Genomic DNA, 23,290 nt, shown 5'->3' with positions numbered 1-23,290 from the left:
TCAGGGCAGGGATACAAAAATGGCCCCTCTCAGAGCATGGGAAAAAGCGCTCCCCCCCACATTCTTGTCTTATCAAAGCTACCATCGCATTTACCCAGTCAAGGGGCTCAATAGTAGAAGGAGGTGCAGAATTCCATTGACCTGGAAAGAAGAAGAGACGGAGTTCGCTGCAGCTACTCCATCAGCCTTGGAGCAGAAAATGTACAGGGCTGTACACTTCTGTCTTAATCAGCCACGCTCAGCACAGGGCCAGAACACCGAGACTACAGTTCTGGCACAAAGGGTCCCAACTCCAGAGGTCTGCGACATGGTGCTGGGAACCACACAAGAGCCATCCACGTCCCTCGCAAGAGAGGGGCGTCCTGGGAAACTCTATCCCTGTGACTACAGCTATCCATCCAGGATTCTTTTTCCTCTTCGAAGAGGAGTTGATATCCGACGAGGATGTCGAGGAGGAAGAATAGTGCACACTCTTGTACCTCCTGTTGGCTCTTTCTCCTGGCTCTGCAGACAGAGCGTTCTAGGCTAGCTCGACCGTCAATGACGGCTCTACCCCGAGAGGAGGTAGGGGTTACTCTAACAGGAGCCACAACTCAGGGGTAGAGTAAGGCACACTTAGAAGGCCCTGTGAGGTCCACTGACACTGAGGGAGAGTAACATACCTGGACCCCTGGCACTAGGGTCAGGGCAACTGACAAAGGAAAGGGGTGCCCTGAAGCACAGAGGGAGTGTGTATCTACAGCCAGTTAGACCAACCGGCTGCCAGTTCCATCCCCACTCCCAGCAATGAGCGACAGTACTTGCTTCCCTTCCACATTTAACAACCAACATTCACTACATCAATACATGACAGCAGCCGAAGTAAAATTGAAGGCTCTCCGATTCCAGCTCGCGTTGAAGTGGTCTCCCTAATTGAAAAACGATTGATTGCATGACACACAGGAACAATTGTCGTATGCATTGTACTCATTGTTCTAGCCTTTTAATGGTAAGTCCTTGGAGACCATGGAGAACCTCCCCAAAAATAGGTTTTTCCTTTGTCAAAACTGCTTTTATGTTTTTGATTTCTCCCTACAACTTGTCTTCAAGTAATTTTTTTTTTTTAATAGACATTGCCTTTTTTTATTATTATTATTAGTATCCAAGCTACAACTACAGTTAGAAAAGTAGGATACTTTAAGCCCAGAGGTAAGGCGAGGTCCTGAACCTCTGAATGTGGTTTCCTACCATGAAGCCCTGCAACATTTCCCATGTGCATGGGGCTGTTCCTGGTAGATAGGGTATAGGGGAGAAAGAGAAATTAAGTGCTCTGCAATGGTTGAATAAGCTTATGCTTAGAGAAAATAGCAATGTGACCTAAGGTATCAATTTTTTTTTTTTTATATTAGTACAGTATCTTGTTCACAACTTCTGGGGGAAATGATGCAGAATAACAATGATAATATTGTACACTACTATATTTACTATCATTTGGTCTGTATACACACACACAGATAGATATATATATATTGGTATTTTAAATTTGTTATAAAGAAGTGTTACTCTATATTTCTAAAGTTACTGGTAAATTTTGTCTGCATTTACTGTACCTTAAAATAAATCCTAATATAGTTTCATTTTTGTGTGCCTACCAAAATAGGTAGAATTTCTTTATTTATTAAAATTGTCATTGAAGTTGGCAGCTATAAATCTGCATTAAAATTAGTTTCAGTACTAAATTGTTACTATATTTCTTTTAAATCTTGCAGATTCATCAAGTGGTCAGTATTCAGCAGATACACTACAAGCCTTGCTACAGACAGCTGCTTTAGAAAGTGAAGAAGAAACTGAGGTAATTTTTTTTTGTTTTTTCTTGTAATCAATTATTAGTTAATTTTTTCTAACCTTGGTTTCATGTGAAAGAAATCTTTGTTTTACCTAATCATACTCCATGGGGGGGAGGGTTAGTGCATTGTAGGCTTTACTGAAGGGTGTTTAAATTGTCCACCCCCCCCCCTGCTGCACTTGCTTCATAGCCTTCTACTTTACTTACAGTCTTAGTGCTCTTGGTTCATGTAATTCAATATCTTTTAACTATTAGGCTACCATACTTTCATAGTGCAACTTCCAACTTTTTCTCCAGTTGTACTCTGGTGCTGAATGGTGTTACCAAGCCCTAGTGCTGGGCAATATAGCCCAAATTCATGGTACCTCCCAATCCAATACCTAGTCATAGGCTTTGGCTAAATAGTGTCTTCTCCAGTTGTACTTTGGTGCTGAATGGTGTTACCAGGCCCTAGTGCTGGGCAATATAGCCCAAATTCATGGTACCTCCCAATCCAATACCTAGTCATAGGCTTTGGCTAGTGTCTTCTCCAGTTGTACTTTGGTGCTGAATGGTGTTACCAGGCCCTAGTGCTGTGCAATATAGCCCAAATTCATGAAACCTCCCAATCCAATACCTAGTCATAGGCTTTGGCTAAATAATGTCTTCTCCAGTTGTACTTTGGTACTGAATGGTGTTACCAGGCCCTAGTGCTGGGCAATATAGCCCAAATTCATGAAACCTCCCAATCCAATACCTAGTCATAGGCTTTGGCTAAATAATGTCTTCTCCAGTTGTACTTTGGTGCTGAATGGTGTTACCAGGCCCTAGTGCTGGGCAATATAGCCCAAATTCATGGTACCTCCCAATCCAATACCTAGTCATAGGCTTTGGCTAAATAATGTCTTCTCCAGTTGTACTTTGGTACTGAATGGTGTTACCAGGCCCTAGTGCTGGGCAATATAGCCCAAATTCATGGTACCTCCCAATCCAATACCTAGTCATAGGCTTTGGCTAAATAGTGTCTTCTCCAGTTGTACTTTGGTGCTGAATGGTGTTACCAGGCCCTAGTGCTGGGCAATATAGCTCAAATTCATGGTACCTCCCAATCCAATACCTAGTCATAGGCTTTGGCTAAATAGTGTCTTCTCCAGTTGTACTTTGGTGCTGAATGGTGTTACCAGGCCCTAGTGCTGGGCAATATAGCCCAAATTCATGGTACCTCCCAATCCAATACCTAGTCATAGGCTTTGGCTAAATAGTGTCTTCTCCAGTTGTACTTTGGTGCTGAATGGTGTTACCAGGCCCTAGTGCTGGGCAATATAGCCCAAATTCATGAAACCTCCCAATCCAATACCTAGTCATAGGCTTTGGCTAAATAATGTCTTCTCCAGTTGTACTTTGGTACTGAATGGTGTTACCAGGGCCTAGTGCTGGGCAATATAGCCCAAATTCATGGTACCTCCCAATCCAATACCTAGTCATAGGCTTTGGCTAAATAGTGTCTTCTCCAGTTGTACTTTGGTGCTGAATGGTGTTACCAGGCCCTAGTGCTGGGCAATATAGCCCAAATTCATGGTACCTCCCAATCCAATACCTAGTCATAGGCTTTGGCTAAATAGTGTCTTCTCCAGTTGTACTTTGGTGCTGAATGGTGTTACCAGGCCCTAGTGCTGGGCAATATAGCCCAAATTCATGAAACCTCCCAATCCAATACCTAGTCATAGGCTTTGGCTAAATAATGTCTTCTCCAGTTGTACTTTGGTACTGAATGGTGTTACCAGGCCCTAGTGCTGGGCAATATAGCCCAAATTCATGAAACCTCCCAATCCAATACCTAGTCATAGGCTTTGGCTAAATAATGTCTTCTCCAGTTGTACTTTGGTGCTGAATGGTGTTACCAGGCCCTAGTGCTGGGCAATATAGCCCAAATTCATGGTACCTCCCAATCCAATACCTAGTCATAGGCTTTGGCTAAATAATGTCTTCTCCAGTTGTACTTTGGTACTGAATGGTGTTACCATGCCCTAGTGCTGGGCAATATAGCCCAAATTCATGGTACCTCCCAATCCAATACCTAGTCATAGGCTTTGGCTAAATAGTGTCTTCTGCAGTTGTACTTTGGTGCTGAATGGTGTTACCAGGCCCTAGTGCTGGGCAATATAGCCCAAATTCATGGTACCTCCCAATCCAATACCTAGTCATAGGCTTTGGCTAAATAATGTCTTCTCCAGTTGTACTTTGGTGCTGAATGGTGTTACCAGGCCCTAGTGCTGGGCAATATAGCCCAAATTCATGGTACCTCCCAATCCAATACCTAGTCATAGGCTTTGGCTAAATAGTGTCTTCTCCAGTTGTACTTTGGTGCTGAATGGTGTTACCAGGCCCTAGTGCTGGGCAATATAGCCCAAATTCATGGTACCTCCCAATCCAATACCTAGTCATAGGCTTTGGCTAAATAATGTCTTCTCCAGTTGTACTTTGGTGCTGAATGGTGTTACCAGGCCCTAGTGCTGGGCAATATAGCCCAAATTCATGGTACCTCCCAATCCAATACCTAGTCATAGGCTTTGGCTAAATAATGTCTTCTCCAGTTGTACTTTGGTGCTGAATGGTGTTACCAGGCCCTAGTGCTGGGCAATATAGCCCAAATTCATGGTACCTCCCAATCCAATACCTAGTCATAGGCTTTGGCTAAATAGTGTCTTCTCCAGTTGTACTTTGGTGCTGAATGGTGTTACCAGGCCCTAGTGCTGGGCAATATAGCCCAAATTCATGAAACCTCCCAATCCAATACCTAGTCATAGGCTTTGGCTAAATAATGTCTTCTCCAGTTGTACTTTGGTGCTGAATGGTGTTACCAGGCCCTAGTGCTGGGCAATATAGCCCAAATTCATGGTACCTCCCAATCCAATACCTAGTCATAGGCTTTGGCTAAATAATGTCTTCTCCAGTTGTACTTTGGTGCTGAATGGTGTTACCAGGCCCTAGTGCTGGGCAATATAGCCCAAATTCATGGTACCTCCCAATCCAATACCTAGTCATAGGCTTTGGCTAAATAGTGTCTTCTCCAGTTGTACTTTGGTGCTGAATGGTGTTACCAGGCCCTAGTGCTGGGCAATATAGCCCAAATTCATGGTACCTCCCAATCCAATACCTAGACATAGGCTTTGGCTAAATAATGTCTTCTCCAGTTGTACTTTGGTACTGAATGGTGTTACCAGGGCCTAGTGCTGGGCAATATAGCCCAAATTCATGGTACCTCCCAATCCAATACCTAGTCATAGGCTTTGGCTAAATAATGTCTTCTCCAGTTGTACTTTGGTGCTGAATGGTGTTACCAGGCCCTAGTGCTGGGCAATATAGCCCAAATTCATGGTACCTCCCAATCCAATACCTAGTCATAGGCTTTGGCTAAATAATGTCTTCTCCAGTTGTACTTTGGTGCTGAATGGTGTTACCAGGCCCTAGTGCTGGGCAATATAGCCCAAATTCATGGTACCTCCCAATCCAATACCTAGTCATAGGCTTTGGCTAAATAGTGTCTTCTCCAGTTGTACTTTGGTGCTGAATGGTGTTACCAGGCCCTAGTGCTGGGCAATATAGCCCAAATTCATGGTACCTCCCAATCCAATACCTAGTCATAGGCTTTGGCTAAATAATGTCTTCTCCAGTTGTACTTTGGTACTGAATGGTGTTACCAGGCCCTAGTGCTGGGCAATATAGCCCAAATTCATGGTACCTCCCAATCCAATACCTAGTCATAGGCTTTGGCTAAATAATGTCTTCTCCAGTTGTACTTTGGTGCTGAATGGTGTTACCAGGCCCTAGTGCTGGGCAATATAGCCCAAATTCATGGTACCTCCCAATCCAATACCTAGTCATAGGCTTTGGCTAAATAGTGTCTTCTCCAGTTGTACTTTGGTGCTGAATGGTGTTACCAGGCCCTAGTGCTGGGCAATATAGCCCAAATTCATGGTACCTCCCAATCCAATACCTAGTCATAGGCTTTGGCTAAATAGTGTCTTCTCCAGTTGTACTTTGGTGCTGAATGGTGTTACCAGGCCCTAGTGCTGGGCAATATAGCCCAAATTCATGGTACCTCCCAATCCAATACCTAGTCATAGGCTTTGGCTAAATAATGTCTTCTCCAGTTGTACTTTGGTGCTGAATGGTGTTACCAGGCCCTAGTGCTGGGCAATATAGCCCAAATTCATGGTACCTCCCAATCCAATACCTAGTCATAGGCTTTGGCTAAATAGTGTCTTCTCCAGTTGTACTTTGGTGCTGAATGGTGTTACCAGGCCCTAGTGCTGGGCAATATAGCCCAAATTCATGAAACCTCCCAATCCAATACCTAGTCATAAGCTTTGGCTAAATAATGTCTTCTCCAGTTGTACTTTGGTGCTGAATGGTGTTACCAGGCCCTAGTGCTGGGCAATATAGCCCAAATTCATGGTACCTCCCAATCCAATACCTAGTCATAGGCTTTGGCTAAATAATGTCTTCTCCAGTTGTACTTTGGTGCTGAATGGTGTTACCAGGCCCTAGTGCTGGGCAATATAGCCCAAATTCATGGTACCTCCCAATCCAATACCTAGTCATAGGCTTTGGCTAAATAGTGTCTTCTCCAGTTGTACTTTGGTGCTGAATGGTGTTACCAGGCCCTAGTGCTGGGCAATATAGCCCAAATTCATGGTACCTCCCAATCCAATACCTAGTCATAGGCTTTGGCTAAATAATGTCGTTAATGAAAAGTAATAACCAACAAGAATACTGTACAGTACAGTGTTCCTTTTAATGACAGTGGTAAGAAAAGATGAGTTATTGCATGAAAAGATACAAATTATCTGAAGAGGGAGTAAATGTTGAAATATACTGAAACCCAACATGTAGACAACAAAAATAAGGGTCAAAGAAAGTAGCCAAAACTGCAACTATTGTGACCTAGATGAAATCAACTTGCTCATGTTATTAATTTACACCCTATTTCTAAAACTCACCTTGTTTTCTGAAATACAGGTGTTGTGGAATAATGAATCAAAAAAAAAAAAATATTTAATCCACAGTTAGATTATGTTGTTCTTTAATCAGAAAAAAAACACAAGTTTGTAATAGGTTACTATCTTGAAATTGCTCACACTCATTTGACTTCTGGCTGTGACATAAAGAGCAATATGCGGAAACCAGTTCTATGGTTAGACTAGTTCTTTCTCTCACCATCATGGACAAAAATACAGCCAATAGTATTGAACTTTTTCATATCCTTGATGACTGATACTTGGGAACAAGTCGTTTGCATAAAAATGAGTAAAAACATATGAAAAAAAATTTAATCTCCTCACTGTTTTCAGATGAGAAAAATGTTTGTGTCAGACTTTTGAATAGGCCATGACTATACTCACACAAGATGGCATTGGTTAGTAAAAACGCAATGAAAATATTATGAAAAGGGGTGTGAAGGAGTCCCTGTTTTCAGGTGTTTGAGCGGTGTGTGTGGAACATGTTAAATATTTTCATAAGCTAAGGCATAGAGAAGAGCTGTAAAGAAAGAGGGTCCACATCCAAATGTTTTGGAGGTTAAATGGAACCCTTGTACAGGTATTGTTAACATTTTATTTTTAAATTTTCAATATTAATCTTACCCGTTGATCATGTAGCTGCAGCTCTGCTGCCCGACAGAAAAAAACCTACGGGCGGAATACGCCAGCGATCGCTATACAGGTGGGGGTGTACATCAACAGCGCCATCTGTCGAGTAGGTACTCAAGTACTTCTTGTCAACAAAGAACCAATTTTCTCTCTGTCGTGCCACCGGCAAGACCTACTTGATACGCTGTTGTTTCTGGAGTTGATTTTCACGTTATTTGGTGAAGTATTCTCTCTAGTTATTAGCTTTCGCTGTGCAGAAGTTATCCTTAATACTTTCTCACTTTCATTGATTAGATTTTGGATTATTTGTTGACGACTTGGATAGATTTTGGATTTCCCCCCTTTGACTAATTCAAGATGTCTGACCCTACTCAAGTCCCCAAGTACAGGAAGTGTAGCGCTAGGGACTGTTCTAGGCGTCTTCCGAAGGCCTCTATCGATCCGCACACCGTTTGTTCCAATTGTAGGGGTAAAGCCTGTCAATTGGAAGATCGATGTGAGGAATGCGCTGGGCTTTCGGAATTCGATTTTCAAGAATTCCTTAAGTATGCACGTAGGCTAGAGAAGGATAGGATCAGGAGGAGTTCGTCTCGCTCTATTGATTTTTCCTCTCCCCATGCCCCACAACCTATTCCTTCCCCTGTAGTGGTTACACCCGACCCTCCTACTAGCTCTCATCAACCTTCGATGGCGGATATGATGCGTGCCATTCAGGCTCTTGGTGAGAGAGTTGAGTCATTAGCGAATGACCGCAATCAACTCATGGCTGACGTCAGGGAGTTGAAAGATAAAAGTGCAGTGGGAAGTGAAGTGAGTGTCAGTGCAGTGAAAAGTGTCAGTGTTACGCATGAGGGTGCGTCTGTTCGTGCCTGTCGTCCTCCCAGTCCGGGACCTCTTGCAAGCTCCCAAGCCCAGGGGAGAAGCAATGTCGTACGACCAAAGGGTTCGACAGGCCTTGATCAGCGGACAGACGTTCCCTCCGTGGTTGAGGACGTATCTTGCCGAGATCGTCCCACCCACAAACAGACGAGTGAGCCCATTCATTCCTCGTCTGCGGAAGAAGTTTCTCGACAGAAACGCTGGACCAAGGTCTCACGACCTCTCAAGCGCAAGGTCCCTTCCGAGCGAGTCCAACGGCCCAGGTGTAGCCACTGGGTCAGTTCGGACTCGCCGCAGTCCTCCGAAGACTGCACACCTCCCAAGAGAGGTAGAGTGGTTCCGCAGCAGGCAATCACTCCGTCTGTTGCCGCACCAGCCGCTGTAGACCCTAAGTGGTCTTTGCTGCAGTCTATGCAGACTCAGCTAGCTTCCTTCATGCAGGAGTATCGTGCTGAGAAGGTTGACGATGCACCCGTTAGCCTACAACCTGCCACGGTTGTGCGCCCAGCTGACACTGCGGCTGCCTGCTCCCACACTCCGGCTGTGAGAGCTCCACCACCTATGCGCAGTCGACCCTGCCAGACGCATGTTGACGATAGCCGACGTGCGTGAGCTACCGCATCAGCAGGAAGGTGGAGTCAAGCTGCCGTGTTTTGACGCGGTGCGTCAGTCTCCGCAACCCACGGTGGTCCCCACCACGCACCACCACTCCGCTTTGGTTGTTGCCAGCTCTCAGACTGACCAACAGCGGCATGATGTTGGATCCAGTGCAGCTACGCATGCACCCGTGCTGCCGGATTCAGCCGTTCAGCTTTTATCTCCTCCTTTGCCGCTTCCTCCTCAGCATTCGGATGAAGGAATCTCTGATGACGACGAAGCTGCGCATTTGGACGACCAACACTCCGACATAGATGAACCCAAGACTACGCCTCCCTCCTTAGACTTTAGGAAAGTCCTTGCCCTGTTTAAGGAGTTGTATCCGGACCAGTTTGTGTCTGCAGCTCCACGCTCACCTCCCTCTGAGTTCGCTTTAGGCATGCAGTCAGCAGCTCCTGCCTTTACGAAGCTCGTACTCGCTCGCTCGTCCAAGAGAGCTTTAAGGGTACTGGGAGAGTGGTTGCAGGCCAAGAAGCAACTTGGGAAGACATCCTTCATGTTTCCCCCGGCCAAGCTTGCTTCCAGATCTAGCGTCTGGTATGCCACGGGAGAGGTTCTCGGCTTGGGAGTTCCTGCCTCTGCCCAGGGCGACTTCTCAAGTCTGGTAGACTCTCCCCGCAGACTGGCTATGAGACGCTCCAAGATTTGCTGGACTTCTTCGGACATGGACCATCTTTTGAAGGGAGTTTTCCGTGCGTTCGAGATCTTTAACTTCCTGGACTGGTGTTTGGGAGCGTTGAGCAGGAAGACCTCCCCTTCGGATAAGGAATCTGCCATGCTCATCATGTCCTGCATGGACAAAGCCATACGGGATGGGTCTGGCGAGCTTGCGGCTTCTTTCGTGTCTGGAGTTATCAAGAAGCGGGATCACCTTTGCTCCTTCTTGTCGGCGGGAGTCACCCCATGTCAGAAGTCAGAACTGATGTTTGCTCCGCTATCGAAGTGTCTCTTTCCTGAAGAGTTGATCAAGGGGATTGCCGCCTCGTTGATCCAGAAAGACACTCATGACCTGGTGGCGTCATCCGCACGTAAAGTCACAGCTTTACCTTCCGTGCCTAGACCTAGGATGGACACACCAGCGTCTAGGTTCATTCCGCCCTTTCGTGGCAGAACCTCCAGCAGAGGAGGTACTCGTGCCGTTAGTCAACGTGGCAACAAGAAGAAGGGTTCCAAGTCCTCAAAAGGCAGAGTCTGACTGCCACCTTCTTCAGACAGCAGTGGGAGCCAGGCTCAAGAACTACTGGCAGGCCTGGGAGAACAGGGGTGCAGACGCACAGTCTGTGAAGTTACTCAGAGAGGGGTACAGGATTCCATTCTTGCGCAAGCCCCCTCTAGCAACAACTCCCATCGACCTCTCTCCCAGGTACAGAGAGGAGGACAAGAGGCTAGCTTTACAGCAAGAGGTGTCTCTCTTGCTACAAAAGGGAGCGGTAGTCATAGTCCGGGACCATCAATCCCCGGGCTTCTACAACCGTCTCTTCTTAGTGGCGAAGAAGACAGGAGGGTGGAGACCGGTGCTAGACGTCAGTGCTCTAAATGTCTTTGTCACCAAGCAGACGTTCACCATGGAGACGACGAAGTCGGTTCTAGCATCGGTCAGGAAGGAAGACTGGATGGTCTCGTTAGACCTAAAGGACGCGTACTTTCACGTCCCCATCCACCCAGATTCCCAACCTTTTCTAAGGTTCGTTTTTGGGAAGGTGGTATACCAGTTCCAAGCCCTGTGCTTTGGCCTAAGCACGGCACCTCTAGTGTTTACCAAACTGATGAAGAATATTGCCAAATTCCTGCATTTAGCAGACATCAGAGCCTCCCTCTATTTGGACGACTGGCTTTTAAGAGCTGCGTCAAGTCGTCGCTGTCTGGAGAATCTAAAATGGACTCTGGATCTGACCAAGGAATTGGGTCTCCTGGTCAATATGGAAAAGTCCCAACTCGTCCCATCCCAAACTATAGTATATCTAGGTATGGAGATTCAGAGTCAAGCTTTTCGGGCTTTTCCGTCGGCCCCCAGAATCAGTCAAGCCCAAGAATGCATCCAGAGCATGCTGAAGAAGAACCGATGTTCAGTCAGACAGTGGATGAGTCTGATAGGGACGCTTTCATCGCTGGACCAGTTCATCGCGTTAGGGAGACTCCACCTCCGACCCCTTCAGTATCACCTAGCTGCTCACTGGAGAAAGGACATGACGCTAGAAGCGGTCTCAGTTCCTATCTCCGAGAAGATGAAGTCTGCACTGACTTGGTGGAAGAACAACATTCTGCTCAGGGAAGGTCTACCACTGGCTGTTCAGACCCCCGACCACCTTCTCTTCTCGGACGCATCGGACACGGGCTGGGGTGCGACACTGGACGGTCGGGAATGCTCGGGCACGTGGAATTCGGATCAAAGAGCACTGCACATCAACTGCAAGGAGCTACTGGCAGTTCATCTGGCCTTGAGAAGCTTCAAGTCCCTCCTTCTAGGCAAGGTGGTGGAAGTGAACTCCGACAACACCACAGCCTTGGCGTACATCTCCAAGCAAGGAGGGACTCATTCGATGACGTTGTTCGAGATCGCAAGGGACCTCCTCACCTGGTCAAGAGATCGAAACATATCTCTAGTAACGAGGTTCATTCAAGGCGACATGAATGTCATGGCAGACCGCCTCAGCCGGAAGGGTCAGATCATCCCAACAGAATGGACCCTTCATAAGAATGTTTGCAACAGACTATGGGCCTTGTGGGGTCAGCCCACCATAGATCTGTTCGCTACCTCGATGACCAAGAGGCTCCCAAATTATTGCTCACCGATTCCGGACCCAGCAGCAGTTCACATAGATGCCTTTCTTCTGGATTGGTCCCATCTAGACCTTTATGCGTTCCCCCCGTTCAAGATTGTCAACAAGGTACTGCAGAAGTTCGCCTCTCACGAAGGGACAAGGTTGACGTTGGTTGCTCCCCTCTGGCCCGTGAGAGAATGGTTCACCGAGGTACTGCAATGGCTAGTAGACGTTCCCAGGACTCTTCCTCTAAGAGTGGACCTTCTGCGTCAGCCGCATGTAAAGAAGGTACACCCAAGCCTCCACGCTCTTCGTCTGACTGCCTTCAGACTATCGAAAGACTCTCAAGAGCTAGAGGCTTTTCGAAGGAGGCAGCCAGAGCGATTGCCAGAGCAAGGAGGACATCCACTCTCAAGGTCTACCAGTCAAAATGGGAAGTCTTCCGAAGCTGGTGCAAGGCGAATTCAGTATCCTCAACCAGTACCTCTGTAACTCAGATAGCTGACTTCCTTTTACACCTAAGGAAGGTAAGATCCCTTTCAGCTCCTACGATCAAAGGTTACAGAAGCATGTTGGCAGCAGTCTTCCGCCACAGAGGCTTAGATCTTTCCAACAACAAAGATCTACAGGACCTCCTTAAGTCTTTTGAGACCTCGAAGGAGCGTCGGTTGGCCACACCAGGTTGGAACTTAGACGTGGTTTTAAGGTTCCTGATGTCAGCAAGGTTCGAACCGCTTCAATCAGCCTCTTTTAAAGATCTCACTTTGAAGACTCTTTTCCTCGTCTGCTTAGCAACAGCTAAAAGAGTCAGTGAGATACACGCCTTCAGCAGGATCATAGGATTTACATCTGAAACGGCTACATGTTCCTTACAGCTTGGTTTTTTAGCTAAAAACGAACTCCCTTCTCGTCCTTGGCCCAAATCGTTCGAGATTCCAAGTCTGTCCAGTTTGGTTGGAAACGAACAAGAGAGAGTACTATGCCCAGTAAGAGCTCTTAAGTACTATTTAAGACGTACAAAGCCATTACGAGGACAATCAGAAGCTTTATGGTGCTCTATTAAGAAACCTGCTTTACCGATGTCGAAGAACGCAGTTTCTTATTACATCAGACTTTTGATTAGAGAAGCTCATTCTCATCTGAATGAGGAAGACCATGCTTTGCTGAAGGTAAGGACACATGAAGTTAGAGCTGTCGCAACTTCAGTGGCCTTCAAACAAAACAGATCTCTGCAGAGTGTAATGGATGCAACCTATTGGAGAAGCAAGTCAGTGTTCGCATCATTTTACCTTAAAGATGTCCAGTCTCTTTACGAGAACTGCTACACCCTGGGACCATTCGTAGCAGCGAGTGCAGTAGTAGGTGAGGGCTCAACCACTACATTCCCATAATCCCATAACCTTTTTTAATCTTTCTCTTGAAATGTTTTTATTGTTGTTTTTGGGTTGTACGGAAGGCTAAGAAGCCTTTCGCATCCTGGTTGATTTGGCGGGTGGTCAAATTCTTTTCTTGAGAAGCGCCTAGATTAGAGGTTGTGATGAGGTCCTTTAGTATGGGTTGCAGCCCTTCATACTTCAGCACCTAGGAGTCGCTCAGCATCCTAAGAGGATCGCGAGGCTCAGTAAGGAAGACGTACTTAAAAAGGCAGAGTAATTGTTCAAGTCGACTTCCTTACCAGGTACTTATTAATTTTATGTTTGTTATTTTGAATAACTGCTAAAATGAAATACGGAATACTTAGCTTCTAATGTTAACATGTATGCTGGTCTCCACCCACCCCCCTGGGTGTGAATCAGCTACATGATCAACGGGTAAGATTAATATTGAAAAATTTTATTTTTATTAGTAAAATAAATTTTTGAATATACTTACCCGTTGATCATGAATTAAAGGACCCACCCTTCCTCCCCATAGAGACCCAGTGGACCGAGGAGAAAATTGGTTCTTTGTTGACAAGAAGTACTTGAGTACCTACTCGACAGATGGCGCTGTTGATGTACACCCCCACCTGTATAGCGATCGCTGGCGTATTCCGCCCGTAGGTTTTTTTCTGTCGGGCAGCAGAGCTGCAGTTACATGATCAACGGGTAAGTATATTCAAAAATTTATTTTACTAATAAAAATAACATTTTTGGCCAAATTGTGCCTGCAAGGGTTTTGAGGGAGGCTGTTGAGCACTGAGATGTAATGGGAGGGAAGAAACAGAAACCCCACAGTTTAAATACAGAAAGAAAGGAAGTGTGAAGGCAGGTAAAGTACAGTAGGAGACTGAACAGTGGAAGCCACTAGATGGCTAAAGGATGCTGCAAAGAACATAAAGTAATGCCTACAATGCACTATGGGAACAGCACTGATGGTATTAATGTACCATTACAGTAGCTAACTAAATGTAAACTAGCTCAACCTTTTATCAAAATTCAACTTTACCACTGGCATGTAAAATTAGGCTTTTTCCAACACAAATACAAACCCTTCGTGATTTATAAGGATATACTTTTAGCAGAGCTGAAAGATGGGCCATGATAATTTTAGCGAGGGATAACCATCCCAACTGCTAGTTAGCGGTGGGAGGGGGGGTAGACGGCTACGCCACTCACTCAAACACCTGGGCTGAGCAACCCTTTTCCTTTCCGGCTCAGTAGAGGACAGTCATAGCGCCGCTCTCTTCCAGTTTAAACTTGCCATAAATAATACTTTTATCCTTTTTCAGTCGTGTGCTTGATTTTCTGGATGAGTTCCATGCATACCTATCCTGGTCCCGAAGGCCGCGCTTACGGAACCTTCATGTCGGCCATAGAGACGTACCCCCCATGGCTGGGCGCATTAATTAATGTAATGCGGGAGGCCATGGTGGTGGTCATTGGGCAGCACACCAAGGATTCCTTTGTTGAATACTCTCCTCCCAGGCACCTCTTCTCCTGCTGATCCCAGGAGGAGCTTTAAGGACTCTGCTCTTACAGAGCCCCCTCAAAAGGAGAAACCCATCTCTCCTCATAAGAGAACCTTGGAAGGGAGTGGTCCAGAACCCCAAGGGAGTCCATTTCAGTTTAGGGTTCCTCAGGCCAGACCCAAGACTAAAAGGAAGAGGATTAGACTGTCTCCTTCCAAGGAGGACAGGGCTATCTCCTTCAGGGACTCCTTCCGCCTCACTCCGATTGAGGTGGTACCTAAGGAGTCTCACCCTCCAGCACTGTATGACGTAGTTCCCTCTCCTGTAAAAGACCTTTGCCTTTATAGGGCAGAGGAAGCCACAAGGCCCACTCTGATGGAGGAACTCCTGCTGTAGTGCAGGCAACCTAAGGACTTATTCACCATTCCTAAGCCCTCGGACAGAGCTCTCCCACCTTGGTAAGAGAGGCAGAGGGAGGTCTCATCTAGCACGTCAACAGGAGTTGCACTGTCAACGGCCTATCCCGATGATGACATCGACCCACCCTAGGCTCCTATGGATGAGAGCTTGGAGGTGGATGAGCAACACAATTATGAGACAATCTTTTGCCAGCTGCCGCTAGCCCTAAGTTCTCGGAGGCGGAGAAAAGGGAGACAGAATAAGCCTTCTGGCAGGTTCTAGCCTACTCCCGTATCATAATCGTGCTGCCAGGTCCATCGGCAGCAACTCTTGAGGGAAAGGAAACCGTCCTTAACCAGGTATATGGCACCAACAGACCCCTGAAGGCCAGTGCAGCTTTGCCCTGGTCAAAGGGGTTGAGGAGTGCCAAGCAGAAAGCAGTGGGTAAGGCCACAAATTCCTCCTCCTCCCTTCGCTCCAGTGCCTCCACTAAACTCCTTCCTTACCTTAGGTGCAGCAGAGGAGATACTACGAAAGGCTCAATGAGCCTCTCCCAGCCTTGCCTCTAGACCATTCGATAGAGGCACTCTCGAAGGGTATGCCCTTCGAGAAGCTAACGTGACTCTTAGTCCTGTTCTCCTCTCTGAGATCCTTAACAAGGAAAAAGTTGCGAAGTGTGCTATGCAGGCAACTTCATGGCTCGATTTCTGGTTATGATTGGTGGGACAACTGATCTGGTCTCAGGATTGGCCTCGGGAATCCAGGAGGAGATCGATGGAGACCTTCCTTTTGTCTGGCAGCAGGGCAATATTGTTCCTCTCCCACCAAATGGTGAACCTTAGGGCTAACACCATCCTGAAAAGGAGGGACTCGTTCATTGGAAAGTTGCATTGACAACTCCCTCAGGCCAAGGTGTCTAGGCTGAGGAACTCCCCCTTCAGGGGGAAATTCTTTTTCGAACCAGAGGATGTTGAGCGGGTGGCTAAGTGGAGAAGTCTAATCATGACTCCCTCATCCAAAAGACCTTAACATCGAGGCCTTACCAACCACAGTCACACAAGAAACAACCAGATTCTAAACCGCTAACAAATATGGCTAGGAACCCTAAACAGCAGGGCCCTCAAATGTCTAAAAAGTCCTTTCGAAACAAAAAATCCTTCCATGGAGGGAAGGGAAAGAGGGGATCTGGCCGAGGCCGATCCTACTAGGATGCGAAATCCTTCTATACGTTCACCTGTGGGGGGATGCCTGCAAAGCCGCTGGCTAAGGTGGCTGCACCACGGAGCCGAACCCTAGACGTGATTCGTTCAGGGTATCAAGCTTTCTCCCTCTACTTACTCGGGATCTAGTTCCAGCGAACTCTTGTACGAGGGGATCCACAAAGGAGTTACCCTTCAGGCAGAAGTCCAGACCATATTGGAGATAGATGCTCTCCAGGAGGTCCTCGACGGGTCCCTAGGTTTCTACAGTTGACTTTCTTGTAAGTTAGGTGTTTGGAAGCCGGAGACCAGTCATCAATCTCTCGGCCTGAACAGGTTTGTCAGTCAAGCCCGATCAAGATGGAGACAGCCAACACAGTCAGACAAGCAATAAGACTGCATGACTTTGAGTGCATGCTGAATCTCAAGGACACATACTTCCAGATCCCAATCCATCCGTCCTACAGGAAGTATCCAAGATTCATGCTAAACCAGAATCACTACCAGTTCAATGCACTGTGTTTCGGTCTTTCCACAGCACCCCCAAGTGTTCACGAGAGTGTTTGCCCTTGTGTATCATGGTCTCACAGAATCGGCATCTGTCTTCTAAGATACCTGGATGATTGGCTGATTCTACCAGACTCGGTAGTGACCCTTCTTCGTCACCGAGACGAACTTCTAAGATCTGGGGATCATGGTAAATCCTGAGTAATCTCAGTTTCTCCCCTCTCAAAATCAGATATACCTGGGCATGCTAATAGACACCAAACGGCAAAAAGCTTTTCCATCAGACGAAAGGATTCAGAGGCTGTGGAAGGTAGTGCAGTCTTTCCTCAGGCAAGAAGAGCTTCAGCCCAGAGCTGGCTGCATCTGCTCGGCCATCTATCTTCTCTGGCCCATCTAGTTCCCAACCGGCGCCTCAGGATGAGAACCCTTCAGTGGCGTCTCAAATTCCAGTGGAATCAGTCCACCTCTTCCCAGGATCTCCTAGTCAGAATAGGACAAGAGGTACAGACGGATCTCAGATGGTGGCTAGCAGACGTAAACCTCTGTAGAAGAGTCGATCTTCTCGTTCCTCCCCCAGAATTGATGCTCTTTTCGAATGCGTCAAAAGAAGGGTGGGGGACCAAATGCTACACACCACCTCCGGTCAGTGGTCCGAATTAGAAAGGTATCAGCATATAATTCTCCCAGAGACGAGGGCAGCGCTCCTTGCCCTTTAACAGTTCCTGATGGGACTCCGTGGTATTGATGAGCGACAATACCATGGTAGTAGGTTGGCCAGGGCACCAGCCGCCCGTTGAGATACTACCGCTAGAGAGTTTGGGGGTCCTTTGACTGGCCAGACAGTACCATATTGGATCCTTCTCTCTGGTTACGGTTCTTTCCCTTTGCCTACACAGACACCGAATAGTCTGGCCTATTCTTTACAGATTCTCCTCTGTCCTCATACACCTGACAACACTGAGATTACTAAACAATTCTTCTTCACCCAAGGGGTTAACTACGGCAATGTAATTGTTCAGTGGCTACTTTCCTCTTGGTAAGGGTAGAAGAGACTCTTTAGCTATGGTAAGCAGCTCTTCTAGGAGAAGGACACTCCAAAATCAAACCATTGTTCTCTAGTCTTGGGTAGTGCTATAGCCTCTGTACCATGGCCTTCCACTGTCTTGGGTTAGAGTTCTCTTGCTTGAGGGTACACTCAGGCACACTATTGTATCTAGTTTCTCTTTCTCTTGTTTTGTTGAAGTTTTTATTGTTTATATAGGAAATATTTATTTAAATGTTGTTACTATTCTTAAAATATTTTATTTTTCCTTGTTTCCTTTCCTCACTGAGCTATTTTCCCTGTTGGGGCCCCTGGGCTTATAGCATCCTGCTTTTCCAACTAGGGTTTTAGCTTAGCATTTAATAATAATAATAATAATAATAAACAAGCAAGGCGGTACTTTTTTGCCGCCGCTGTGGCATCTAGCAGTAGAGATACTCAGATGGGCAGAAGACAACTTGGTCACCCTATCTGCTCGCTTCCTTCCAGGCAAACAGAATGTGCTTGCGGACAATCTGGGCAGAGCAACTTGGATAATGGGCTCCGAGTGGTCTTTGAATCCTCTAGTAGCTAACAAAGTCCTAACTTTGTAGGGTTCCCAGACTGTGGGCCTGTTCGCAACGGCCTTGAAATTTAGGCTTCCTGTTCCCCAGTCCCGGATGCCCAGGCTCTTTGGCAAGATGCATTCCAACAACAGTGGGAGAACATAGACTTGTACGCATTACCCCGTTGTGTCTGATGAGAAAAGTCCTCAACCAGGTCAGAATAAGCAGGATCTTATCAATGACCCTAATAGCTCCACTATGGCATAAAGCAGAATGGTTTCTGGACCTTCTGCAACTCCTCACAGAGACTCTGAGGGAGCTCCCTCCACGTCACAACCTGCTCAAACTGCCACGTGCCAACATCTTCCACTAAGCCGTAGCTTCTCTTCGACTTCATACGTGGAGACTGCCTAGCACATCACACAGAGAGGCTTTTTGCAATGAGTTGCGGAAAGAATGGCTGGTCACCTCAAACGCTCTTCTGCGTCAGCCTACCAGGCAAAGTGGTTTGTTTTCTGTGGCTAGTGTCCTGGAAGAGGTATCACTCCCCTCGATGCCTCTATTCCAACAATAGCGGAGTTCCTTGTATACCTTCAGGAAGAAATGCTTCTCTCGGTTTCGGCAGTCAAAGGCTACCGCTCGGCCTCGAGTCTCCCCTTTAAACTGAAAGGAGTAGATATTTCCTCCTCATTGGAACTTTTCTTACTCATACGGAGTTATGAGATTACTCTTTCCCAGTCGGAACTTAGACCTCCTCCTTAGAACGTGGTTCGGGTCCTCCAGTCTCTGAAGGGTACCCCCCTACGAATCATTACGCCAGGCAACAAATTCCCATCTTACATTGAAGATGGTATTCCTACTCACTTCGGCTTTGCCCAAGAGAGTCAGTGAGCTGCATGGTGTACCTTCTGACTTCTCCCACTCAAGGAGATGGGGGGAAGTAATACTTGGCTTCATCACTGAGTTTTTTGGCTAAGACTCCAAATCCGGGTGTGTTGGATACTAGATTCGGCCCATTCCGGATAGAGAATATGTTCTATAACCAAAGATCCAGATCAACTGGTAGTTTGCCCAGTGAGGAGTCTGAGGCGGTACCTTGAAAGAACAGCAGCAGTTTGCCCCCGTGTTTCAGCACTTTTTCAGCATGGGGAAGGTCAAGAGGAATACAATTTCCTTTTAGATCTGTAAGGTCATTGAGTTTGCTCTCAATCCAGATCCTCCTCCTCAAAAACGACCCAGAGCTCATGTCAGGGGCATTGCAACGTCCTTGGTGTTCAAGAAAAACAACTCTGTGGCGCAGATAATGCAAGTGGGCATGTGGAAGTGTCAAACGACTCACTGCCTACTACCTATAAGACGTAACCCACTGGATCATAGATACGTTCTTCAATGGTCCTGTGGTGGGTGCACAACAAGTGATCTAAAACACCTCAAGCTCCTTGATGGACAAGTAGCAGAGGGTTGAGGGCTGAGGTTACCTGGGATAGTTTGAGGTGAATGAGTAAAGAATGACTGGCTTCCTTTTTCCTTTCACCTTCTCCCCAGGGGGGAAGGGGGGGGGCCTCAGCACAGCTGACCTCACCTCTCTCCAGGTAAGATTCATTTCACTTGTGTATCCTAAGTATAGAAATAATACTTGTTGCGTCCTCAATACCCCTGCAAAGGAGGTTATTGACCGAAGCTAGTATCACAAACACAGCTTCTGCAGGCCGCCAATTGTGTGAAGCACAACTATTTTTTCGAGGGCAAGGTTCCTACTACCTTTGGTCCCATATCCAAGGAGATAGAATCCCGGGTCAAATGCCAAAGCCAGTTGGTGAGGACTACCTCCCTCCTAAGAGGTAAGTCATCCCTATAAATAGCGAAGGGTTTGTATGTGTTGGAACAAATGACAAATTTGTAAGTAACTTGTATTTTTCCTAACTTACTAACATGAAGCTATTTATAGAAATTGGCCTGCCAGCCCTGTCCCCCAAGAAATCCTGCTAGAAAGCAAAGTGGTTGCTCAGCCGAGGTGTTTGAGTGAGCGTGGAAGCCGGCTTCCCCCACCCCTACCCGCTAACTAGCGGTTGGGGTGGTTATCCCTTGCTAAAATTATCATGCCTCGTCTTTCAGCTTCACCAAAAGTATATCCCTATAAATAGCTCCAGGTTTGTATGTAAGAAAAAATACAAATTACTTACAAATTTACCATTTTCATGTCAACTGATATTTAATTTTAAAGATATAACTTCATTACTCTGTAGTTTAATAAAACTCACAATGTATCTAATATGTAGTTTTCCAAAGGCAATGATTATTATTTTAGGAATTTAAATAAATTTTTTTCAGCATTTAAATTACTTGGTTTTTTACCTCTTCAGAATCTTGTACAGTCGTTCTTAGACAAAGAAAAAGATGTGGACGAGTTTCTGAACCTATTTCTGTCAAAGAGAAAAACAGCCCATCTACGGCGCATCAAGGCAGAAAAAATTGGTGATGTAATGAGTCAGTCCAATAGTTCACAAAGCACACCCTATCCTACAAATGCTGGCGGCTTTGGTGCAACACAGTGGGCTTCACCGTACCCATCCCAGCCGATGAACATGCCAATGCCTGGATACCTTTGAATAGAATTATGATAAAGGGAGTTGTTATTGTGGTGTTCATAACTGATTAATATCCTTATTTTATTTCTTTATTTACATTGTTAATGGATTTGTGAGGTTTTGTGATACAGTACATGGTACTGATATAATGGAATATTTTACTAGAGCATAGTTGTTTTTTTTTTCTTTTTGAAATTCATTACCTTGATTGTTTTAGATTTTTATATATTTACAAAAGAGTATCTCAAGTGTGAGCCTCAAATTTATTTCATTCACAAGTATATATGTTCCAGCTGTTACTGAGTAAATGTCATAAACATTACATGAATGGCTGACAAACTAAACAGTGGAAGTAAATAACTGTACAATATATGGATTGAAGGGTATCAAGTTAACCAAGTAATATTGGTCGAGTAATAGAAAGTGTTGGTTTTAATCTTGAGTGTTTGCAATATGCAGGTAAACAACCGGTTCCCTGCACAAGTATCAGATATCTGCATCAATATTTTATACAAAATACAAGATTTTTCAAAATTTACTCCTTAAAGGGAAAAAATATTAATTTTCAGAGTACTGGGTTCCAAATGATTGACAGTTATAGTGTACATGACATCTGGTATCTAAATATTGATTGTTTCACTGTACCCTTTCGTGTTTCATCTTTTGTATTTTCTCATGAGTATGTACTGCATATATAGTAATGAAGTCATATTATATTAGATATATAGCACAATAAAGCATGGTAATATAATTTTACACAAGGATAGGAGCTTTATAAGAAATACATGGCATTGTTCCAGTACATAGTTGATTTCCATCAGCATGAGATTTTACTAGCATGACCTGTTACAAAAATTAACGACTGTAATCAAAAGGGAGAAATTTAACCTTCAACGGAATAGAAATTGTAAAAAAAACATACAAGAATAGGTACTGTTATAGAAAAATTTTTACTTCCTTCAGAAATACATATATAACCATTTACTATAATTATATTTCATGTGAATTACAATGGGAATTTGCTAACATTTGTGTTAGCCAAGTTTTCATAAGATTGTGAACATAGAACAGTATATTTAAGTGTGTGTCTCTTTATTACAAATTTCAATAAAGATTAATTTAATTAAGACTATGATTTATCAAAACCAACAATGTGACCATTTAGTCACAGAGGTTCCCATTTTTTTCTCTTATTTTTTGTAAAATAAGTTTCAAAAGTGGAATTTAACATAACAGCCCAATACTTTACTATAGCTACGTATGCATATCAAAAAGTTACTAGCAAATTAAAGAAATCCATTAGTTTTATCTAGCAGTCCATGGATGAGGGCTCTGTAAGCAAATTTATGGTTATGCAGTGATGCGTCAGGATACGAAATTAATCTGTTCCAGATTGGCTTTTGTAACATGATCTATTTTCGTATAACGAGTCACGTTTTACATGTAAATCGCCTAATTCGTTCCAAGCCCTACAAAAACACCACATTAAATTTTATAATAAAGGTACAACCAGATATTAGAACATAATGCAATAATAAATGAAAAATAACATGAAAATGTGGAAACTTACCTTTCAAGTGAGGCGATGTCCAAAAGCGAAAGTGCGGCAGAGGAGGAGGATAAACAGCAAAAAACATTGACACTTAACTTTACAAAACATATAAATGGCAGAAAACATTAACACTCAACTTTACAAAACATAACAAATGGTAGAAAACATTCATACAACTTTTACAAAACATAACAAATGGTAGAAAACATTCATACAACTTTACAAAACACGAAAAAATTATATTTTTTTTGCTTTTTCTATTTTCTTTTTTCTTTACATTTTGCACTTTCTAAATTTCATCAATTTCTTCTTCACTTTACTTCTCCGTTTTTTTCAGGTCACTTTGACCTTCACCTTGGCTTACTGATGGCCTCTGAAGTACAGTATCCTTAATTTCTGCCGTTATCACAGTTGTATCTCTATCCTTCTCCCTGCCGCGAGAGAACTGTTCCTAAACGACATTCAGTTGCATGGCCTCTAACTCCTTCAGGTCGTCCATCGTAAGCCCCTCAGGAGGTTCAGTAATGTCGTCCTCATCGATGATCAGCCCCATGGACCTCCTGAGTAAAACTATTTCCTTAACCTCAGGTTGCGGAACAGGTTCAATATCGTCAACGGTTTCGACTTCGCCTTCAGCTAGGCCTACATCGAATCCCTTGAAGTTTCGTGCAGATACGGCATCAGGCCATGGCTTCTTCCACAAAGAGTTCAAGGTGCACCTCCTACCAATTTTGATCGATGAGTCAGGCATATCACAATATTCAAATGCTCTTTCCAAAATTCAACAAGGGTGAGGTTTGTGCTGTCAGTGATTT

General features: G+C 45.0%; 1 protein-coding gene across 2 annotated transcripts in view; it reads left to right on the top strand.

The window, feature by feature from the left end:
• The window catches only part of LOC137623409 (vacuolar protein sorting-associated protein 37B-like), a 96,743-nt gene extending 74,697 nt beyond the window's left edge, over positions 1-22,046 (top strand). For both annotated transcript variants that reach the window (XM_068354245.1, XM_068354253.1), the window contains exons 5-6: positions 1,749-1,831; positions 20,699-22,046. In XM_068354245.1, the coding sequence (XP_068210346.1) occupies positions 1,749-1,831; positions 20,699-20,944 (329 nt within the window). In that variant the 3' untranslated portion in view covers positions 20,945-22,046. The remainder of the gene's footprint in view (positions 1-1,748; positions 1,832-20,698) is intronic.
• The last annotated feature ends 1,244 nt before the right edge of the window (positions 22,047-23,290 follow it).

This window comes from Palaemon carinicauda, chromosome 2 (assembly GCF_036898095.1).
Source record: "Palaemon carinicauda isolate YSFRI2023 chromosome 2, ASM3689809v2, whole genome shotgun sequence".
NCBI classification, from domain to species: Eukaryota; Metazoa; Arthropoda; class Malacostraca; order Decapoda; family Palaemonidae; genus Palaemon; species Palaemon carinicauda.
This window is presented reverse-complemented; position numbering and strand designations above follow the sequence as displayed.